The sequence below is a fragment of the Cololabis saira genome, chromosome 11 (genome assembly GCF_033807715.1).
Source record: "Cololabis saira isolate AMF1-May2022 chromosome 11, fColSai1.1, whole genome shotgun sequence".
NCBI lineage: Eukaryota > Metazoa > Chordata > Actinopteri > Beloniformes > Belonidae > Cololabis > Cololabis saira.
Window position 1 is genome coordinate 3,441,745 of NC_084597.1, and position 23,368 is coordinate 3,465,112.

A 23,368-nucleotide genomic window follows, 5' to 3' on the forward strand; every position below is an offset into this window, starting at 1 on the left:
ATGTCGAGAAAAAAGTCGAAACGTCGAGAAAAAAGTTGAAATGTTGAGAAAAAAGTTGAAATGTCGAGAAAAAAGTCAAAATGTCGAGAAAAAAGTCAAAATTTCGAGAAAAAAGTCGAAACGTCGAGAAAAAAGTTGAAATGTTGAAAAAAGTCAAAATGTTGAGAAAAAAAGTCGAAAATGTTGTGAAAAAAGTCGAAATGTTGAAAAAAGTCAGAATGTTGAGAAAAAAAGTCAAAATGTCAAGAAAAAAGTCAAAATTTCGAGAAAAAAGTCGAAATGTCGAGAAAAAAGTCGAAACGTCGAGAAAAAAGTTGAAATGTTGAGAAAAAAGTTGAAATGTCGAGAAAAAAAGTCGAAAATGTTGTGAAAAAAGTCGAAATGTTGAAAAAAGTCAGAATGTTGAGAAAAAAAGTTGAAATGTCGAGAAAAAAGTCAAAATTTTGAGAAAAAAGTCGAAATGCGAGGAAATAGTCAAAATTTCGAGAAAAAAGTCGAAATGTCGAGATTAAAAAGGAAAGGAAAAAGGAAGAAAAAAAGAAAAAAAAGGAAAAAAGAAAAAAAAGAAAAAGAAGAAAAAAAGAGAAAAAAAAGATGAAAAAAAGGAAAAAAAGGTCAAACATTTTCTGAAAAAGCTCCAGGAGCCACTAGGGCGGCGCTAAAGAGGCTCTTTAGCGCCGCGGGTTGCCGACCCCTGGTTTAAATTAACAGATAGGAGGAGAAGAAGGAGGTCATACTTTCCATTTGACCCTAAAACATGAAAACAAACTGAAATCCTCTTTTACATTCGGGCCGCTTCTTGTTTACGAACCATGAAACCATTTTATTCCAACCTTTTCTCTTCATTTTCACCGTATTTGGTAAATTTGATGCATAAAGGTTTGTTAGGCCTTCTTATCGAGTAGTAAGTTTTGGAGGGAAATCGTGTGTTTAATTGGTCTCGTCTAAAGTTACATAATAATAGCATTAGTTCCAACACTTTGGAAAGGGACATAATCAGATGCATTCTGATTATGTGTCCTGCAAGTTGTAAATCAAACCTGAAATATAATGAAACTGAGGCCACGTTTCCACATAGCCGGGTATTTACAAAAACGGATATTTCCCCCTCTACGTTTTGAAAAATATCCTCGTTTACACGAACCTGCATGAATATCTGTTAAGGTGCTATGAGCAGCCAAACCTGCAGGGGGCAGTGTAACGAGAAGATAAAGTCATGCTAGCCAATCAGAATCCTGGAAAAAAACTTCAACAAATGACACGTGTGAAGCCTGAATAATATGGTTCTGCGTTAAATCAACGGCGTAGCCTACGTACGGTGGCGTCACCGCGTAGCCTACGCCGTAGGCTCTGCGTTGGTGTAACGCGGAACCATAAATCAGCCTGGACTGCAGTTACTTCCAAGATGAACGAGAGTCTTTCGTTTGGAGTGACAGAGAAGTGGAGTTACTTTTAAGTGTGACTTTAGAATATAAAACAGGTAAAATACAAGAAAATATTGACGGTTACAAACTAATTGTAAACACAGGTCGCACAGATGACGCTGGTGACGTTTCTGTCTCATAATGTGACGTTCTGAAGCCTAAATGTCTGTTTTCCTCCGTTTAGACGCAAACGTAAAAGAGTTTTTGCAAATCTCCACTTTGGCCAGAGTTTTCAGAAATGATCGTTTTTGGAGACTTTGAGCTTCGTTTTCGTGTAAACGAACGGCCAAAACGCATGAAAACACCACCGTTTTTGCTCCGTGTAAACGGGGCGAGACGACGTTAACGACGTTACCTTCAGCCCGACTGTCGTCCACCACCGGACAGGATGTTCGTACGGAGACGAAGCTCGACTCGGAGCTGCTGCCTCGGCTGTCCACGGCGTGGAGGGTGAATCTGAAATGAATAAATGAATGAATGAATTAATGAAGTTTATTCAGTCATGACAACACAAAAACAACACCAAAAAACATTGTGCACAGCATTGACATTTCACACAAAACCAATAATTACTTTTTTCATTTTTTTTTCTTTATTTCATTCAAAAGAATAAAAAATAATTCAATACAAATACAAATGTTCTTAAATTGTGAATGAAAAGGGAGCAGAAAGAAGAAGAATCGTATCTAATCTGCCCCTTTTTCCAAGAAATAACTTCACAAATAACATAAATTAAACATATTAATAATAAAAAACAACTAAGTGAATTAAAAAAAAAAACTAAAATTAAATGAAATTAAAATAAAATAAAATTACCGCTGTCTATGGGTATGTCAATCAAACTTAACTAACATATTTCATTATATTTCCTTAACATACAGGCTTTAATTGTACTTTTGAATGTAATGTTGTTTTCTTTATTCAGATTGTTCCATAAACTGATTCCTTTCACAGAAACAACGTTCCATCAATTTAGTCCTGAATCTTGGTTTTTTTTAAATCTCTGTTCCTTTTAAGTTATACTTGCTTTCTCTTTTTTCAAATCTTTTCTGAATGTTGATTGGTAAAGTTTTTGTATGAGCTTTAAACATAATTTGCAGAATAATATAGTCTACTAGTTCATGAAATTTCAACAATTTTAACTGACAAACTATCATGTGTGGAACAATCAGTACGTGCACATGCAGCGATTCAAGGTGGTTGGAGATCTGATCAGATAATGACATGCAGAAGATTGGATCAACTTGTCTGATCACACATGCTGTTCTGAGATCAGACTGAATCAGATTGAATAAACCACTGTAACCAGAGCATGGCTGACTCCGTGACGCTAGGTGGCGCTGTACCCAAGGTAACCATGGTAACCATTTCAACAAAGAGCCACTTCCGGTTCACCTCCGTTTAACAACAAGCGGAATTCTCCTTCACTACCCCTTGTTTTCTCCACTCGCACTTCTTTTCTTCCCTAACCCCTAAAAAAGAAGGGGGAGATTTTAGGGCACTTGAGATCTAGGGCACTTGGCCCAGGTGCCTGTCCCATTTCTCCTACTCCCCCTCGTTTTCATCCCTAACCTGATCAGGAAGCAGAGAGCCAAAAGCTGTTTTAATTTCAGCTGTAGCGCTGTTAATATGGCACTTTATTAAGTTTTAATATTTTTTCAGGCATAAAGTGATGAAGCATTTTGACCATTTGGCCCCCCTGCAGGGACACAACGACGCCTTGCAGATTGCTCAAGCCCCCCCTTATGCTCAAAGACATGCGAGTTCCAGTTCCTGCAGACCCCCTGCGGGGACACGACGCCGCCCTGCGGACGGCTCCTGAACTCCCCCTCAGCTCATTGACATGCAATTCCAGTTGCTAAGGACCCCTGCCGGTACGACACCTTGCCGGCAACGCATTGTCTCCCTGCTGGGACAGGCACCAGCTTCCAGCCCCCCGCAAGGCCACGCCTCTGACCGTAACACTTGTTTAATTCTGTTGTTTGTTCTTGTATAAAAAAGCTTGTTACGAACCATTTCGATGTCAGCCACCGAACCAGACACTGTCTGTATCTGTCTGCTGAACGCCGGCTAGAATAAAATCTCTCATCACACAGCGGACTCTTGAACTGGACTTTGTAATATTCTTCAACAATTGGTGCCGTGACCCGGATGACAATAGACCTTCGATGGAAACTCCTGTTCCAGAACAACGGCGCAATCAGCGACTCTATCTAAAATTTTAGAGGTTAAGGGATCCACTTACAAAATCCCAAATTATTGTTGCTGAGTTGTTGTCGAAAGTCTGTGAATTGGAGTGCCGGAGAATGGTTGACGTCATCCTGAGATTTTAGGTAAGTCCGCTGTGTGGTTGTGAAGGTTATATTTTTTATTATTATTTTGTGTTATTGGGAAGGTTATTGTAGAGATGTTTTAGGAATGCTGACAATTTCATAACACTTGAATTTGATTGTGTTGTGAGAATGTTCTGCTTCTCCTGCCTTAAGAATCTGACTCGCTCTTCTAAAAAAAGGTTTAATATCTCGGGTAACATTAAAGAGAGAAATGGCCAAGAGCGCCATGGTTGGTCTGGTACCAATAAAAAGATAGTCCAGGGGGACTATTCTTATGCATATGCAGGACGTGGGGTCCGTAAGTGTTGGAACACTGATATATTTGTGAGAAATAGACGTGGGGATGACACGCTCTCCCAAAATGGAGTATATTTCATTTCTGCAAGAATCGACTCGCTCTTCTTTGCATCAACAGGAATGATTTATATGCTCAGGTAGACTGATAGTTGGAAAGTTTTTGGGAAGTTTTTCAGTTCTTTAAATACATGTATGGTAATCACGGTACCGATAGTTTTATTTGTTAGTTTTGTTTGTTACTTAGTTAGTATTAAATATTGTTAAAATAACTAAAAAGCACTTCAAACTCCCTCAGATTTTTGGAGGGATGAAGGTAGACGCCGTAATGCAGAATCTCAAATAGCTTCGCTTACTGATCAAAATAAAAAGCTGATGGCTAGAAGGATTTAAAAACACAACGCAGACGAAAAAGAAATTAGAGAACCAGTTAAATGATAAAATCAAAACCTTTATCCGGTGAAACTGATTAAAGAATCAAATGACGATGACACTTCTGATTACGACTGGATTTTACAAAAATCCAAGATCTGTTGCCTACAAAATTTGGAGCCAAATAATGGTAAGAGATTTTAAATTAATAAACAAAATGGCTAGAGGAAACAGCGGTTAAACTAACTTTGCCACATGATTTGAAAAGTAAAGTACTTGATGCGCAAAGTACTTGATGCTTGTAGAATTCCCTTTAATCCCACAGCTGTTGCCAAAATCACACCAGAGCAAGCTCAGACCTTTTTTCACAGTATTTATTGCCTTAACAGTTCAAAGGGAAAATTGATAATCCCAGGGAACTTTATGCTAAAACAATTTTGACAGCAAAAGAGAATTGTGGTCTGTCACGAGATCAGATTGATGGATTCCCTCCAGGGTACATGCAAAATATATATTTGCTAATTGCCCTCCACAAAGGGTAGGCCTGGATAACGCAAAAAAAAAGAATCTGAAATGTATGAAAATACTAATGTCTTTTTCAAAAGTGTTTCCTACACAGGTTGAGTGCTGAGAGGAGGCGCAGAGGAAACAGCCAATGATCGGCTCCCATTGGGGTGAGCCAAATCAGAACATCCCAATTTACATAATCTTATCCTGCCTATGGTAAAATTCATCATGTAAGTGCATGGAAATCTGTCTGTGGCCTACTATAACGTCTCTGAATGCATGTATAACTAATCTCTATCTAGAGGTGTCAAGTAACGAAGTACAAATACCTCATTACCTTACTTAAGTAGAACTTTTGGTTGTGTATGCTTCACTGGAGTAATTATTTTTCAGACGGTTTTTACTTTTACTCCTTACATTTTCACGCAATTATCTTTACTTTTTACTCCTTACGTTTTAAAAACAGCCTTACTCTATTTCATTTCGGCTTTTTAAAACTATCCAGTTAAATTGTGCCATCCGGATAGAGTGGATTTGGTTGTGGTTGGATGAGAAGTATAAACATATTTGGTTTGTAGGTGTCTGGTCTCTGAAACACATGTTAATGCTCAATAATGCACATATATGGTTCTTTAATATATTTGCATTATACTAAGATGCATTCATTTTCAATGGCTTTTAGCCTTAATGGTTTTTCCCCGCTTATATTACTTTTACTTTTATACTTTAAGTACTTTTGAAACCAGTACTTTATACTTTTACTTGAGAAAAAATAATTAAATAAAAAATAAAAATAAATAAATTTTGAGTTGATACTTCAACTTCTACAGGAGTATTTTTGAACTCTAATATCTATACTTCTACCTGAGTAATGAATGTGAATACTTTTGACACCTCTGTCTTTAACACTCGTCCTGACCTTTCCTGTTTTTCCTCACTGACGGCTCTGCTTATAAAAATGGAATACCATACGCAGGTTATACAATTTGTGATAATTCTTAATTGTTGAAAGCGCCTTCCTCCTCCAGCTCCACCCAAGTAGATGAAACTATATACTGATCAAAAGGTAAAACTGTTACAATCTATACAGATTCCAGAGATGCTTTTGGTTGTGTATATTGTATTTTATAGATTTTATATATTGTGGGCGAACCGAGCATTTATCTCATCCTCGGAGATAAATGTGGTTAATTGATTGGTGAACTGTTACAAGCCTGTCAACTACCTTCATCTATTGCTTTGTTAAATGTGAAGCCCACACCCAGTCCAACCCTGTTTTCACTAGGCAATGCTTCAGCTGACCATGCAGCAAAAGAAACTGCCAAATTTGGCTTACCTGTCTATGTAAAACTTTGCCCTTCTATACCCGCTAACGACCTGGTTTCTCCTAATGATGTAGCTCTCCTACAAGAAGACTACTGAGGTGAAGAAAAAAACGGATTGTAGCATTCCCATGGTTGTAAAAATGTAAATAATTTGTGGGTCAGCAACGACGGCCGCGTTGTTGCACCCACATCCTTGTACACGTGAATAGTTGATCACAGTTGGCAATCACAGATGAGAAAAAGGGGGAATGTGTCAGATAGTGTTGAAAGACTGATAAGCTCCAAGATTTGCATCCTATAAAAATATTGCAAACATTATCAACACTCCCCCCCACCGTGACTTTTTTGAAGCTCTGCAAATAGACATTATGTGAGGGATATGAAATTATTCTTGTATGAAAATGTTCATGTATGAAAATGTTTTTGTATGTGCAGAGAATTTTAAACTGGACTTAAATGGACAATGTTGACACCTGTTAACACCCATTAGGAAGCACAAAACTCACGCTTCATGAAAGGATTATGGGTAGACCTATGACCATACCAAGCAATTCAGTTCTGTATATATGAAGAAGATGGACTTCCATGCCATGGATGAATCCATGATATCATTCTGTTGTACTCTAAACTTTTGCTGTCCAGTCAATCCACAGACAAGTAAAAGCTGTCCAGTCTCCTCCTAGTGACAAACCGTGCCATAACCTCCAACCCGGCAACTGGGTCTGTGTCAGGGAGTTCCGACGGAAAAACGCCCTGAAACCTCGCTGGTCTAAACCTCAACACGTCCTGCTCACCACCAACACCGCCGTCAAGTGTGAGGGGCGTCTAACCTGGTTCCACGCATCCCACTGCAAGAACACAACTCCTCGACCATGCAGCGGAAACCAGCCGATTCCTTCTTCTTCCTGCCCGGAAGTAGCTGAGCTCCAGCACCTGGGACCTCTGCAGAGGAGCAGGGGAGCAGGGGAGCAGGGGAGCAAAGGAGCAGCACAGGCTGCTCCTTTGTGACTCCACATGCTCTCCTTCTGAAGAACCGCTTGTTAAGCCTAGAACAAGCCAAAATCCACTATTATAGCTACCTTGCTACAATGGTTAATCGCTGTTCCATACCTCTACCAAAGGATGTTTACTGGATTTGTGGCGTGAAGGCTTGTGAATATCTTCCAAACGGTTGGTCTGGAATATGTGGTCTGGGCCATGCGGTACCAGCCATGAGAATCGTTCACATTGTTAGAAGAGAATTGTACACACACACACAAACACCATGGACAAGATTTTTTGGTGCCCTCGTTCCAAATTACGGAGTCATGGCAGCTTTGGAACAGATAAGAGATTTATCCCATGCAGTTGAAGATTAGCCAACACCACTGCAAAAGACATGCCTATGCTCTCACAAGAAATGACTGCTTTAGGGATGATGGATTTATTAGCTTCTCAAGGGGGAACTTGTGCTGTCATTAAACCTGAATGTTGTACATTTATACCCGCAATGCCACAGTCCAAGAAATAACGCATCACTTGAAAGATATTGCCAAAATGTTACATACACCTGTCATAAGTAGTTTGTTTCATTGGTTTAAAGAACAGTTAGGACACGTTGGTTACTTGATTTTTGAATTTGCTTTGTTGGCTTGTTGTTATTTGGTTTCCGACCACATGTCTAAGGTTTACTTGCAAACATATGTATCACTCAAACTATTACTAAAATGATGTACTCCACTGTAAAAAAAAAAAAAAAAATTGTGAATTGATGAAGCATTTTGACCATTTGGCCCCCCTGCAGGGACACAACGACGCCTTGCAGATTGCTCAAGCCCCCCCTTATGCTCAAAGACATGCGAGTTCCAGTTCCTGCAGACCCCCTGCGGGGACACGACGCCGCCCTGCGGACGGCTCCTGAATTCCCCCTCAGCTCATTGACATGCAATTCCAGTTGCTAAGGACCCCTGCCCCTGCAGACCCCCTGCGGGGACACGACGCCGCCCTGCGGACGGCTCCTGAACTCCCCCTCAGCTCATTGACATGCAATTCCAGTTGCTAAGGACCCCTGCCGGTACGACACCTTGCCGGCAACGCATTGTCTCCCTGCTGGGACAGGCACCAGCTTCCAGCCCCCCGCAAGGCCACGCCTCTGACCGTAACACTTGTTTAATTCTGTTGTTTGTTCTTGTATAAAAAAGCTTGTTACGAACCATTTCGATGTCAGCCACCGAACCAGACACTGTCTGTATCTGTCTGCTGAACGCCGGCTAGAATAAAATCTCTCATCACACAGCGGACTCTTGAACTGGACTTTGTAATATTCTTCAACAAAAGGTAACCTTAAGATCCACAACCGGGGCTCAGTTTATCCAAATAACGCCTGTTAAGAAATTTGACCCGATGTTTTCGGAGATGAGAAGAGCCGCCGCCCCCGGGGAGCACCCTCAGCTCACAGCCCGAGAAGAGACGTATCCGCCGGGTCAAGCTGCTGCGTCAGCCCCGGGAGAGAAACTCTCTCTGGGACGCTGCTCTGTTGAGAATCACGCCGGCTGAAATAAATCATTTAGGAAGATGTTGGTTTAATAGATGAAATCTAACAGTTGTAGCTACGCCTGTTAAGAAATTTGCTCCGAAATTTAGAGATTTATGTCTGCCGGTTCCGGAGTTTATGCCGCGTTCCATTTACCTCGGAAATCGGAAGTGGGAACTGGGAATGGCAGCCACCTTGGAATGGTAACTCGGGGGTGGTGAAGACTCTCCCACTTTCCCAGTGGGAAACCCCACTTTGAGGGGCGTTCCAGTTGAAAATTCCGACTGGGGACTGGGAAATCCCCACTTCCGAGGATAAATGGAACGCGGCATTAGGTCCGCGTTAAATAGACGCAGCCTACGGCGTAGGGTACGGCGTATTTTGTTTTTTTTATGCCACAGTTTGCAGATTGATTGTTGATGCGTGGGCTAACGTGTCTGCTGGGATTATTTTGCGAGCTTTTGCAAAAGCGTGCATTTCCGAGGCGCCGCAGGGCACGGAACGTGACTCTGACAGCGAGGAATTCGGACTGGCACAGCTGATTTAGCGGAGCTCTTTAATGCAGAAACAGAGGATGAGACTTAATGGGTTTGATTAATGTAAAAACTGAAATAAAGTAGCCTACAATCAAACAAAGTTTTGTTCCCGCTGTATTTTTAAATACGCACACTCCTGTGCTTGTGTGTGTGTGTGTGTTCTTGTGTGTGTGCCGTTTCGGTCGGTGCGCCGTGTGTGTTTTAAATACAGAAATATGACACATAAGACTGAGGCTATGCCTTTTCACACGGCGCCCGTATGGTCGCGAAAATACAGTATTTATATATGAAATGTCAGAATAGGAAATATTTTGACGACACCCCTGAAGCAGTCACACGACACCCCAGGGAGCTACTACTGAGCAGCGTTGCGCCGTCTCCTTTCACTTCCGGGTGAATCCCCTCCCCCGGGGGAAAACCCCACCCGGGGGAAATTCTCGAGCATGCGCAGACTGTAATATCCATGTCTCCGTACACATGGCATTAACAAGGCGGTTGCGACTGGCTTATCTAGGTGCTGCAAGCGGGTTGATGAATCCAGTCTGATCAGATTACTTGACTGACTTAAGGTGTTCACATGCAGTTTAAAAGTCAGTACGATGTGTGCAAATGATCTCCAACCAGTTTGAATCGCTGCATGTGCACGTACTGAATGACTGAAAAGGCTGAAGCAAACTGCTTATAAAAGCTTATCCTATATTACCGACTTTCTTTTTTACGACGGAGTATTAGGGCCAAACTAAGACAAAAAAAGAAATTACGAAAATAAAGTCATAATTTAATGAGAATAAAATCGTACAATTACAAGAAAAAAGTCATACTGTTGCGAGAATAAAGTCGTAATAGAATGAAGTCGTAATATTACGAGAATAAAGTCGTAACATTACGAGAATAAAGTCGTAACATTACGAGAATAAAGTCGTAACATTACGAGAATAAAGTCGTAACATTACGAGAATAAAGTCGTAACATTACGAGAATAAAGTCGTAATATTATGAGAAAATAATCTATGAGAACTCTAACAGGAAGAGCTTCTTCTCCCTGTGTTAAAATGAGGAATATTGAGCATCTTGTGAAGTTATATTTATATATTTAATATTATGACTTTATTCTCGTAATATTATTACTTTATTTTCGTAATTTTACGACTTTATTCTCATATTATTATGACTTTATTTCCTTTTTTTTGTCTTAGTTTGGCCATAATACTCCGTCGTACTTTTTGATCCCAAAGAAAAAGGAAAAAAGTGACAATTTTCGGCAATTTGATTTTAATTCCTCTGATACTTCTGATATTCTAGCCGGCAGCACGATGACAGAACAGGAGGGAATGAAGTGGCTTGACTCCCAGAAGTCCACGAGGACAAAGTTCCTCTCCATGAAAATGTCAAACATCAGGATGTTTCTGGTTCTGATCGCCTTCAGAACCGCTGAGAGCCCAGACCCAACACATCTCAGGATCACTCCGAGAGGGACACGTGACCTTTACGTGTCCTTTTCAAAATGCCAGTCTGTCAAGTTCTGAACATGAAAAAGAGCAACGAGGAACCGTTAAACGGAATCAGTGAGGAATAAATGAATAAATAAATAAAGTAAAGCCAAACGGGAGCGGGAGGGCGGCTAAGGAAGAGTATTAGGGTCATGCAGGCAGGCAGGAGAGAAAAATAAAAATAATATTTTAGAGGAATATTTTTTTTTCATTATGCACTTCGAGAAAAAAAGTCGAAATGTTGAGAAAAAAGTCGAAATGTTGAGAAAAAAGTGGAAATGTTGAGAAAAAAGTCGAAATGTTGAGAAAAAAGATGAAATGTCGAGATTAATGTTGAAGTACAATTTAGAGAAAAAAGTCGAAATGTCGAGAAAAAAGTCGAAATGTCGAGAAAAAAGTTGAAGCACAATTTCGAGGAAAAAAGTCGAAATGTCGAGAAAAAAGTCAAAATGTCGAGAAAAAAGTTGAAATGTCGAGAAAAAAGTTGAAATGTCGAGAAAAAAGTCGAAATGTCGAGAAAAAAGTCGAAATGTCGAGAAAAAAGTCAAAATTTTGTGAATAAAGTTGAAATTTCGACTTTTCTTTATTCTTGAAATGTCGAGATTAATGTTGAAGTACAATTTAGAGAAAAAAGTCGAAATGTCGAGAAAAAAGTCGAAATGTCGAGATTAATGTTGAAGTACAATTTAGAGAAAAAAGTCGAAATGTCGAGAAAAAAGTTGAAATGTCGAGAAAAAAGTTGAAGCACAATTTCGAGGAAAAAAGTTGAAATGTCGAGAAAAAAGTCAAAATGTCGAGAAAAAAGTTGAAATGTCGAGAAAAAAGTGGAAATGTCGAGATTAATGTTGAAGTACAATTTAGAGAAAAAAGTCGAAATGTTGAGAAAAAAGTCAAAATGTCGAGAAAAAAGTCAAAATTTTGTGAATGAAGTTGAAATTTCGACTTTATTCTTTAAATTTCGACTTTTCTTTATTCTTGAAATACATTTTCAAGAATAAAGTGGAAATTTCGTGAATAAAGTCGACATTTCGACTTTTTTCTCGACATTTCAAATTTTCCTCAACATTTCGTCTGAGTATGGATAGAGCATACTATTGAGTACGTACTAATGTTTCGGACGCACTAAAAAATTAGGGTGGAAGGGTGGAATTTCGGACGCAGCTTCTTTCTACCGTCTGTTTTCTTTTTCTTTTCTGAGTCTGCTACGTTCAGAACAAACGGACTTTCATTAATACGATCATCATCGTCTACTTCTTTTTTTCTTCTTCTTCTTTGTGGTTATCGTGTTCTTCTTTGTTTTTGTTTTTTAACATTATTGCAATTTCAAGCGCTAACTTGAACTTTGCAGGTTAGTGATTGTTCCCCCAACAGCTTCCTGCAAATATTTCACAATAAAAGCATCTTAAACTGCTAGGGGGCTCTTAATTTGATAAGGCTGCAGATGGTGTAGTCTTTAAATTTAGCAAATTCATTGGTAACAGAGAAATAATAGTGCAGGCTGACCATCATTAAGGTTATTTCTAATGCACATTTCAACAAATAAGTGTTAGAGTCGCTCCATTGGTTACCCGTAAAATTCAGAATCTAATTTAAAATTGTATTACTTGCGTATAAAGCCCAAAACGGCTTGGCTCCGCATTATTTGCAAGACCTGATAGTGCCTTATGTTCCTGGCAGAGCTCTCCGCTCTCAGAGTGCAGGTTTACTCGTAGTTCCTAGAGTATCTAAATGTAGATGTGGAGGGCGGGCGTTCTGCTATCAGGCACCGTTACTATGGAACCAACTTTCAATCTGGGTTAAGGAGGCTGACACCACCTCCACCTTTAAAACTAAACTTAAAACATTTCTGTTTAGTAAAGCCTATAGTTAGTGTTTAGTAAACCTCTAGCTGGTGTTGGTCCAGGTTTCTTCCCTCCTAAAGGGGAGTTTTTCCTTGCCACTGTTTGGCTTAAGGTTTTTCTCCCACTTAGACGCTATATAAATAAAATTGAAATTGAAATTGAAATAAGAGCTTTCTCTCAGTTATTTTACATGCATTTGTTTGTCAGAAACTTTTCTGAAAAACAAAAGAGGGATTTTTGTGTTTTGTTCAAAATATCATCATCTTCTTCTGGTCCATAAACTGTGTTTTCCTTCTTGCGGTTTCAAAAGGTTTTGAAAAAGAGAATTAGGAAATTGAGAAATATTTATGACTGGTTTAAAAAAATAAATAAATAAATAAATAAAAAAAATTAGATCTTTTGGCCGTAATGCCGTGGATTTACCGCTGTGAAAACAACAGTGTGACACAAAAGAACGACCACAGAACATTTTTGTAGAATTCCACGCTACAAACTTGAGAAGCAAAGGCAAAAATAAAGAAATTAAAGATATTATTGATTGTGCAACAGTTGCTTTTTTGTTTCCCGCTCCTCCATTTGCATTTCATGTCTTTTGCAATTTGTTCCAGTGCCATGGGAGGATTGTTTTGCTTGTAACACGACCTGTTTGGACATTGCTCACATAGTTCTCTGGGCTTGTTATTCAGCGGGGTGGATGCGGTATTCCCCAACAACCTCACAAAAGGCGCACGGGCCTCGCCGGCTCCTCTGCCCGGCAAAACAATGCCGGCATGTAACAGTCACACTGTTTAAATTACGTGGCCACATAATGTGCAGATGGATGCAATGAGGTGGTGGAGGGGGGGGGAGATGACAAGGCAAATGTTTTATAAAGTGATGTTGTTGTCCTTGTTCTGTTCTGCTGGGACACGGGAAGTATGCACGCTTCTTAGTGGGATCTGCAGATATGTGGACTTGTCTGGCCTTAATACTGCCGTGTTAGAGTTATAAACCAAAGCAGATTATCCAGAACCAACTAATGGATTATTGGTAAATTCAAAATGTGCTTAAATTCAGAGATTTAGTGGACCTTAAAACAGCACAATTTATGTTTAAAATCAACAATAAAACACTTCCTGACAGTGTTCAGAAGCAGAGTTACGGTAGTTAATATGAACTAAGAGGAACATTTATGTTCAGGGAAACAAAGAACCAACGTTAAACAACGATGAATCAGTGACAGGATTAATCTGTGTAGCAGTTATTACAATTCAAAAGCTCCTATAAATACAAAATGATTAATAAATATAAAACAAAGTTATAATACACATAGACATGTACCTATGGCAGTGGTTCTCATACTTTTTTCGTCATTCCACACTTTGAACAAGTGGGGATTTTCAAGCCCCACTTGCCCCCGTCGCCCCAACAAAAATCTTGACGAATTACTGAAAAATTATTTTAAATGTATTGAAATTACTAGCACCAAGTATACCAGTCATATTTGATACTGAATCAAAATCAAAAACAACAAATAACACAAAGTTCAAAAAGAGAAAATAAAAGTGCAGTTGTGTTATCATAACTTAATTTGCAAAAACATAAACAAGTGAACTTTCCCTGCATTAGTGGCTGCAGTGTTGTCTGTTTTGCACTGAACATCCTTTCAAAACGGGGTTGCAGGCTGGAAACTGCCACTCTCAAATCATGCTCAATGTTGAGCTGGGATCTGTACTTAGTTTTTAGAGAAGCAACAGCTGAAAAGCCTCTCGCAGAGATATGAAGTGGCAAAGGGAAGAAGGATGTTTAAAGCTTTCTGTCCAATGACGCAATGCGCCCATTGTAAAGGCTGATTTATGGTTCCGCGTTACACCGACGCAGAGCCTACGCCGTAGGGTACGCGGCGACGCGCACTGTACGCCGTAGCTCCGGGACACCTGGGGCGGCCGGGCCTCCCTACCGAGAAGGAGACGCGGCTCCCCGGGGGAGCTGCGCCGCAGAGGCGGGCCCGAAGGGCGGAGGACACGTCGGCTGCCGCTCGGGCGGCGGACTCAGTCGTTTACTGTTGAAGATTTGTAGATGCGTGGGCTGACGTGTCTGCTGGGTTGGACTGTTGTTCGGGCTTTTGCAAAAGCCGGCATAATTTCCGAGGGGCCGCACGCCACGGAAAATGACTCTGACAGCGAAGAAAGTGGCCAGAGAGCTGCGGGCTCGTGCCCGTCGCAGCTGATCAGTTCTCCCGCGATCAGGCTCGGAAGAAATGTTATAACTTAAATAAAGTACAAACGAACTAAGTTTTGCTCCTGCTCTATTTTTAAATACCACACTTATATGCTTGTGTGTGTGTGTGTGTGTTGTGCGGCCTGCGTGTGTGTTATAAGGCGGCGCTCCGTGTGTGTAGACGGCGCCTTTTCGGTTGGTGCGCTGTGTGTGTTTTAACCAAAAAAAAATGATATATTTTTTTGCATTTCACTACCTGTACTTTGGGTTATTTGTGTTGTGGACTAAACTAAATGTTTAGCAGCATTTGAGCAGAAGCCCCTGGTACCCAGTGTGAGGCCCGGGGCGATGATAGGCAGCTTCTTGTAGAGTCTTATAGAGGCAAACGTGTGGTCAGCCGTCTGACAGCCTTTTTTTCTTTTTTTCTCCTTTTTTCTTCTTTTTTTCCTTTTCTCAACATTTCAATTTTTTTCTCGACATTTCGACTTTTGTCACGAAGTGCATATTAAAAAAAAAATCTTCCCCCAGTTCTAATTAATATAGAAACATGCAGCATGTGTTCCTTCATTCTAAGGCTGATACAAGACTTCATTTTTTGCGGCTCCAGACATATTTGTTTTTTGTGTTTTTGGTCCAATATGGATCTAAAACATTTTGGGTTGCCGACCCCTGTTCTATACGGTCAAAACGTACAAAGACCAGGTCAAAAACAGTATTACAAAAGTAATCTGTGCCGATTCGTGCGGTGAATCAAAATAAGCCTGATATTCCTAAATCTAGTCAAATTTGTCTTATTATGAGCAGAAATATCTCTGCCAATGGAGTGAGAAAGATTTTCTTGACTAGAACTCTTAAAATCAGCAAAACAGTCTTATTTTTTCCTGAAACAAGGCTTTTCAACGTTTCATTTGCAGTGTAAGAACAACCTGCGCCTCTTTAGCGCCGCCCTAGTGGCTCCTGGAGCTTTTTCAAAAATGTTTGACCTTTTTTTTCTTCTTTTTTTTCTTTTTTTTTCCTTTGTTTTCTTTTTTCTTCTTTTTTTCCTTTTTTTCCACTTTTTTTTCTTCATTTTTCCTTTCCTTTTTAATCTCAACATTTTGACTTTTTTCTCAAAATTTTGACTTTTTTCCCGACATTTCGACATTTTTTCTCTCGAAATTTTGACTTTTTTCTTGACATTTTGACTTTTTTTCTCAACATTTCGACTTTTTTCTCGAAATTTTGAGAAAAAATCTTCCCCAGTTATAACTAATATATAAACATGCAGCATGTGTTTCTTCATTCTAAGGCTTATACAAGACTTTTCATTTTTTGCGGCTCCAGACATAGTAGTTTTTTGTGTTTTTGGTCCAATATGGCTCTTTTAACATTGACAGTCTTATTTTTTCTTGAAACAAGGCTTTTCAACATTTCATTTGCAGTGTAAGAACAACTGACCTTTACACAAGACTATATGGTTGGGGGGATTAGACTTTTTTTTTTTCTTTACGTGGCTCAGTGTTGCCTTCATCTCAACAGTAATCTGTAACAATTCATAAGGAGAATCAGACCAAATCAACCCTAACCCATCCACACACTCTGTGCCACCTTGGGATGTAGGACCAGACTCCAACCAGGGGTAAAATGGCAAACCAGAAAAACATAACCAACAAAGACAGTGGTTAAGTGACAGAACAGGGTTTAACAGTTTCCTGTTAACTTAGGGCACTTTTCCACCAGCACCTACTCGGCTCTACTCGGCCTGGTTTCTTTTCCACTATAATTCAGCACCTGGAGCAGAAGTAGAAGGTTGGAGAGAAGTTGCTGTGACGTATTTGATTGTGTATCTAAAGCAGGGGTCGACAACCCGCGCCTCTTTAGCGCCGCCCTACTGGCTCCTGGAGCTTTTTCAAAAATGTTTAACCTTTTTTTTCTTCTTTTTTTTCCTTTTTTTTCTTCTTTTTTTTCTTTTTTTCCTCTTTATTTTCTTCTTTTTTTCCACTTTTTTTCTTCCTTTTTCATTTCAACATTTCGACATTTTTTTTCTCAAAATTTTGACTTTTTTCTTGACATTTTGACTTTTTTCTCAACATTTCGACTTTTTTTCTCAAAATTTCGACTTTATTCTCGACATTTCGACTTTTTTCTCAAAGTGCATACTGAAAAAAAAATCTTCCCTGAGTTCTAACTAATATAGAAACATGCAGCATGTGTTGTCTTCATTCTAAGGCTGATACAAGACTTTTCATTTTTTGCGGCTCCAGACATAGTAGTTTTTTGTTTTTGGTCCTTTTGGTTCCTATGTTTTCTTTTTTTCTTTTTTTCCTCTTTATTTTCTTCTTTTTTTTTTTTTTCCTTTTTTCCTTCCTTTTTCCTTTCCTTTTTAATCTCAACATTTCGACATTTTTCTCAACATTTCGACTTTTTTCTCGAAATTTGAGAAAAAATCGACTTTTTTCTAGAAGTTTTGACTTTTTTCTCGACATTTCAACATTTTTTTTCTCGAAATTTTGACTTTTTTCTCAACATTTCAACTTTTTTCTCGAAATTTTGAGAAAAAATCTCCCCCCAGTTATAACTAATATAGAAACATGCAGCATGTGTTGTCTTCATTCTAAGGCTTATACAAGACTTTTCATTTTTTGCGGCTCCAGACATATTTGTTTTTTGTGTTTTTGGTCCAATACGGCTCTTTTAACATTGACAATCTTATTTTTTCTTGAAACAAGGCTTTTCAACGTTTCATTTGTAGTGTAAGAACAACTGACCTTTACACAAGACTACATGGTTGGGGGGGATTAGACGTTTTTTTTTCTTTAGTGTTGCCTTCATCTCAAGTGGAAACGCTGCACAAACAACACGCTGGCAACGTCCTGCCATCTCAGAAATCTCAAATGTGGACAAACATATCTATTACATGTTTGCTGGTGACGGGGGAGCAGCCGCAGAATGGTCGGCCACAAGAATTTTTTCGCGAAATTTTGACTATTTCCTTGACATTTCGACTTTTTTCTCGACATTTCGACTTTTTTTCTCAAAATTTAGATTTTTTTCTCAATATTTCAACTTTTTTTTCTCGACATTTCGACTTTTTTCTCGAATTTTTGATGTTTTTCTGGACATTTTGACTTTTTTCTCAACATTTCGACTTTTTTCTCGAATTTTTGATGTTTTTCTCGACATTTCGACTTTTTTCTAGAAGTTTTGACTTTTTTCTCAACATTTCGACTTTTTTCTCAACATTTCGACTTTTTTCTCGAATTTTTGATGTTTTTCTGGACATTTTGACTTTTTTCGCGAAATTTTCACTTTTTTCTCAACATTTCGACTTTTTTCTCGAATTTTTGATGTTTTTCTCGACATTTCGACTTTTTTCTAGAAGTTTTGACTTTTTTCTCAACATTTCGACTTTTTTCTGGACATTTCGACTTTTTTCTCAACATTTCGACTTTTTTCTAGAAGTTTTGACTATTTTCTCGACATTTCGACTTTCTTTTTTTTTCTCGACATTTCGACTTTTTTCTCAAAATTTTGAGAAAAAATCTTCCCCCAGTTATAACTAATATAGAAACATGCAGCATGTGTTGTCTTCATTCTAAGGCTGATTTTTTTGCGGCTCCAGACATATTTGTTTTTTGTGTTTTTGGTCCAATATGGCTCTTTTAACATTGACAGTCTTATTTTTTCTTGAAACAAGGCTTTTCAACATTTCATTTGCAGTGTGAGAACAACTGACCTTTACACGAGACTATACGGTTGGGGGGATTAGACGTTCTTTTTTCTTTAGTGTTGCCTTCATCTCAAGTGGAAACGCTGCACAAACAACACGCTGGCAACGTCCTGCCATCTCAGAAATCTCAAATGTGGACAAACATATCTATTACATGTTTGCTGGTGACGGGGGAGCAGCCGCAGAACGGTCCGCCACAAGAATGTCCAATCATCAAGTGGAAGAGCTGGCAAGATAAACACGACCGCTCTGACCACCTACCCACACGGAAACAGATACACTTTTGTCCCTGTTTTCTTTTTTCATCTTCTGTCTACATTGCTCGCATGTCCCGTTGTTCAGCTCCGTCTGGTCTCTAATTCAGTCTCTCTAACATTTACTCTCTTAAGTGTGTCTGGATGTCTGCAACATCGGCCCCTTTGGAAGTGACTCACTTTTCAGTCCATGTGCGGCAGATTTGAAAGCTCAGCAAACAATGAAGTAGACAAATGGCAGATTAATGTTTGTGTAAATTAACAATGTTGCCATTAAAGCAACCATTGTCCTCTAATTTAATGAGACAGTAGAGAGATGGCTCGGGGTATGGAATGACAAGACAGAAAAGCTTCGGAGAGAGAGAGACGCAGCGCAAGACAGAAGGAATGAGAGAAAGAGCCGGTGAAAGAGGATCAATTAGGGCAGTATTTTTGGCCTGCCGAGAGAAGCCAGGACAGTAGGGAATGTCTTTTCCATGACATCAGCAGTTGGACACACATCTGTCGAGCCCCGTCCACCAGTCAATCAAAGCCACAAAGTTGTTTCTCATTGCCTGAGGAATTTGTGTCGGCTTATGCTATCTCATGACTTTGAAATCCTCTGATCTAAGTGGCGTTGCCCTGCCGTAACGGCCCCAAATAAAACTGCTGCTCCTTTTATTGCAAACTCAGCTCATAATAAGTGCACATGCGCATCAGCGTATAATAAACCAATAAACCGTCAAGTAATAGAAACTTCATTTTGCAACACATCTGTTTTTCTTTACAATTTATGATAAATTTAGTTTAGGACAGGGGTCGGCAACCCGCGGCTCTTTAGCGCCGCCCTAGTGGCTCCTGGAGCTTTTTCAAAATGTTTGACCTTTTTTTTCCTTTTTTTTCTTCTTTTTCTTTTTTCTTCTTTTTTCCCTTTTTTCTCTTTTTTTCTTCCTTTTTCCTTTCCTTGTTAATTTCAACATTTCAACTTTTTTCTCGACATTTCAACATTTTTTTTTCGAAATTTTGACTTTTTTCTCGAAATTTCAACTTTTTTCTCGACATTTTGACTTTTTTTTATCGAAGTGCATAATGAATGGCTCCTGGAGCTTTTTCAAAAATGTTTGACCTTTTTTTTCCTTTTTTTCTTTTTTTTCTTCTTTTTTTCTTTTTTCTTCTTTTTTTCCTTTTTTTCTCTTTTTTTCTTCCTTTTTCCTTTCCTTGTTAATCTCAACAGTTCGACTTTTTTCTCAAAATTTTGACTTTTATCTCAACATTCCAACTTTTTTCTCGAAATTTCAACTTTTTTCTCAACATTTCAACTTTTTTCTCAACATTTCAACTTTTTTCTCAACATTTCGACTTTTTTCTCAACATTTCGACTTTTTTCTCGACATTTCGCCATTTGCCTTCATTCTAAGGCTTGTACAATACTTTTCATTTTTTGCGGCTCCAGACATTTGTTTTTTGTGTTTTTGGTCCAATATGGCTCTAAAACATTTTGGGTTACCGAACTCTGTACTAGTGGAAAAGAACCAAACTGGGCCGAGTAGGTACTAGTGGAAAAGAACCAAACTGGGCCGAGTAAGTACTAGTGGAAAAGAACCAAACTGGGCCGAGTAGGTACTAGTGGAAAAGAACCAAACTGGGCCGAGTAGGTACTAGTGGAAAAGAACCAAACTGGGCCGAGTAGGTACTAGTGGAAAAGAACCAAACTGGGCCGAGTAGGTACTAGTGGAAAAGAACCATCAGTCATTTCTGCGACTGTTTCCTAAACTTTTGAAAGGTTTGATATTTTTTACGGCTACAGTATTTGCAGTCACTGTCCACATGCACACCTTCATGTTATCATAATCCCGTCATTACCATCCCTTATCAACAGAGTGTTTGCAAGACTGATGCTAGGGCCACAAAGGAAGGGAGCAACAATAACTAGAAAATTTCAGGAAATTTTGATATGGGCATGCCCTACTGCCCATACCTCTCGCTGCTTTGGTTTGGGGCTGTAGTGGTTGTGTTCGGGGTGGTTCTATGTCAGTTTGAGGTGTTTATGGTTGTATTGCATTCATTCCTGTGCTCCCTATAGTTATTAATGGGGCGCGCTTTTTGACGTCTAGCGTCCCCACGGTAACGCTTTTGACTGAGAAAAGTAATGCCCATCAAGGCACGATGGAAACGCATCTAACAGTGTATGCCATGCATGGGTGCACGTTCTGGTTCAGGCTATGTTAACGGATAGGGTTTTTTTTTCACTGTGGTAAAAAAAAAACATCCGAATGAATGGGGCCATTTGGCATGGATTTTGACTTAAATTTCCTTAAATCACAGCTTCATGAAATTTGAATATGTTGAAGTCCACAGCGTGCCGAGTCTGGGAACATTTGTACGATGTCTCTACGATAACCAGTTGCTTAGCAACAAGCGTCCAAAGTCAAACGGAAATGAAAAAAAAAATTAAAGGTCAATATCGCAAAAACTTTAATAATTGGCATAATGAGGTTGTACGGTCCGTTAGTGCCAATCAGGCCGAGTGTTTGAAAGTTTGAACGATGTCTCTACGATAAAGTCCGGCCGAGCAATAAGCGTCCGAATTTTCGCCTTTTTTTTTTGCTTTTTGTATTCTAGCGTTGCCACGGTAACACTTTTGACTGAGAAAAGTAATGCCCATCGAGGCACGATGGAGACGCATCCAACGATGTATGCCATGCATGGGTGCACGTTGCGGTTCGGGCCGTATTAACGGACGAAAAAAGCGTGCGGAATAAGAAAAGGGAAACTTTTTCTAGATACTATTTTATCGCCTTCATTTTCATGTTTTTTCTCGTTTTTTTCGGACGTGTTTCATTTTTTGGGGATTTTTTTTTCCACATCAGAGCGGGGTCATGCTGTACACCCGCTGGTGTGACGTGGGACTTTTGCGACTTTAGCTTGTTAGCAAAATGCTAGCAACATTGCTCTTTGGGCCATTCTGGACGATTGCAATATAGTCATGCCACTACTTGGCATGCCCATAAATAGTCAGGGGCCGAGGAGAGGACTAGCTTCTGCATCAATAAACATCTTTAGGGAAGAGCTGGTGTGTTTTAATAATACGGGTTTATCGTTGTTTCATCCCACTTCCGTTTTGCTGGCTTTTGCAACACCAGTACTCAACTCAACTCAAATCAATCTTTATTTCTAGAGTTCAAAACAACCGAGGTTGACCAAAGTGGTGCACAGTTAAAAACAGCTGAATAAAAGGCAGATGTTACAAAGATAAAATAAACTAGAAAATTTCTGGAAATTTTGATATGGGCATGCCCTACCGCCCATTCGTCCCCTCTCGCTGCTTTGGTTTGGGGCTGTAGTGGTTGTGTTCGGGGTGGTTCTATGTCAGTTTGAGGTGTTTACGGTTGTGTTGCATTCATTCCTGTGCTCCCTATAGTTATTGATGGGGTGCGCTTTTTGGCATCCAGCGTCCCCACGGCGACGCTTTTGACTGAGAAAAGTAATGCCCATCGAGGCACGATGGAGAAGCATCTAACGATGTATGCCATGCATGGGTGCATGTTCTGGTTCAGACTATGTTAACGGATAGGGGTTTTTTTTCACCATGGTAAAAAATCCCATCCGAATGAATGGGGCCACTTGGCATGGATTTTGACAAAAAATTTCCTTAAATCACAGCTTCATGAAATTTTAATATGTTGAAGTCCACAGCGTGCAGAGTTAGGGAACATTTGTACGATGTCTCTACGATAACCTGTTGCCTAGCAACAAGCGTCCAAAGTCAAACGGAAATAAAAAAAAAACCTGAAAGGTAAATATCGCAAAAACTGTAATACTTGGCATAATGACCTTGTACGTACGGTTAGGGACAATCGGGCCGGGTGTTTGAAAGTTTGAACGATGTCTCTACGACAAAGTTCGGCCGAGCAATAAGCGTCCGAATTTTTGCCTTTTTTTTTGCTTTTTGGCAACTAGCGTTGCCACGGTAACCCCTATTACTGAGAAAAGTAATGCCCTTCGAGGCACGATGGAGACGCATCCAACGATGTATGCCATGCATGGGTGCACGTTCCGGTTCAGCCTACATTAACGGATAGGTCTTTTTTTCACGATGGTAAAAAAACCCATCCGAATGAATGGGGCCATTTGGCATGGATTTTGACAAAAAATTTCCTTAAATCACAGCTTCATGAAATCTGAATATGTTGAAGTCCACAGCGTGCCGAGTCGGGGAACATTTGTATGATGTCTCTACGATAACCTGTTGCCTAGCAACAAGCGTCCAAAGTTAAACAGAAATAAAAAAAAACCTGAAAGGTAAATGTCGCAAAAACTGTAATACTTGGCATAATGAGGTTGTACGTACTGTTAGGGACAATCGGGCCGAGTGTTTCAAAGTTTGAACGATGTCTCTACGATAAAGTTCGGCCGAGCGATAAGCGCGGGAATTTTCGCCTTTTTTTTTGCTTTTTACCAACTAACGTTGCCATGGTAACCCCTATTACTGAGAAAAGTAATACCCATCGAATCACGATGGAGACGCATCCAACGATGTATGCCATGCATGGGTGCACGTTGCGGTTCGGGCCGTATTAACGGACGAAAAAA

General features: G+C 39.6%; 1 protein-coding gene across 1 annotated transcript in view; it reads right to left on the reverse strand.

Annotated features, from left to right (window-relative positions):
• LOC133454847 (astrotactin-2) overlaps window positions 1-23,368 on the reverse strand; it is a 168,851-nt gene that overhangs the window by 16,557 nt on the left and 128,926 nt on the right. Inside the window, exon 5 of the mRNA XM_061733570.1 lies at window positions 1,780-1,880. Coding sequence (XP_061589554.1) covers window positions 1,780-1,880 — 101 coding nt within the window. The remainder of the gene's footprint in view (window positions 1-1,779; window positions 1,881-23,368) is intronic.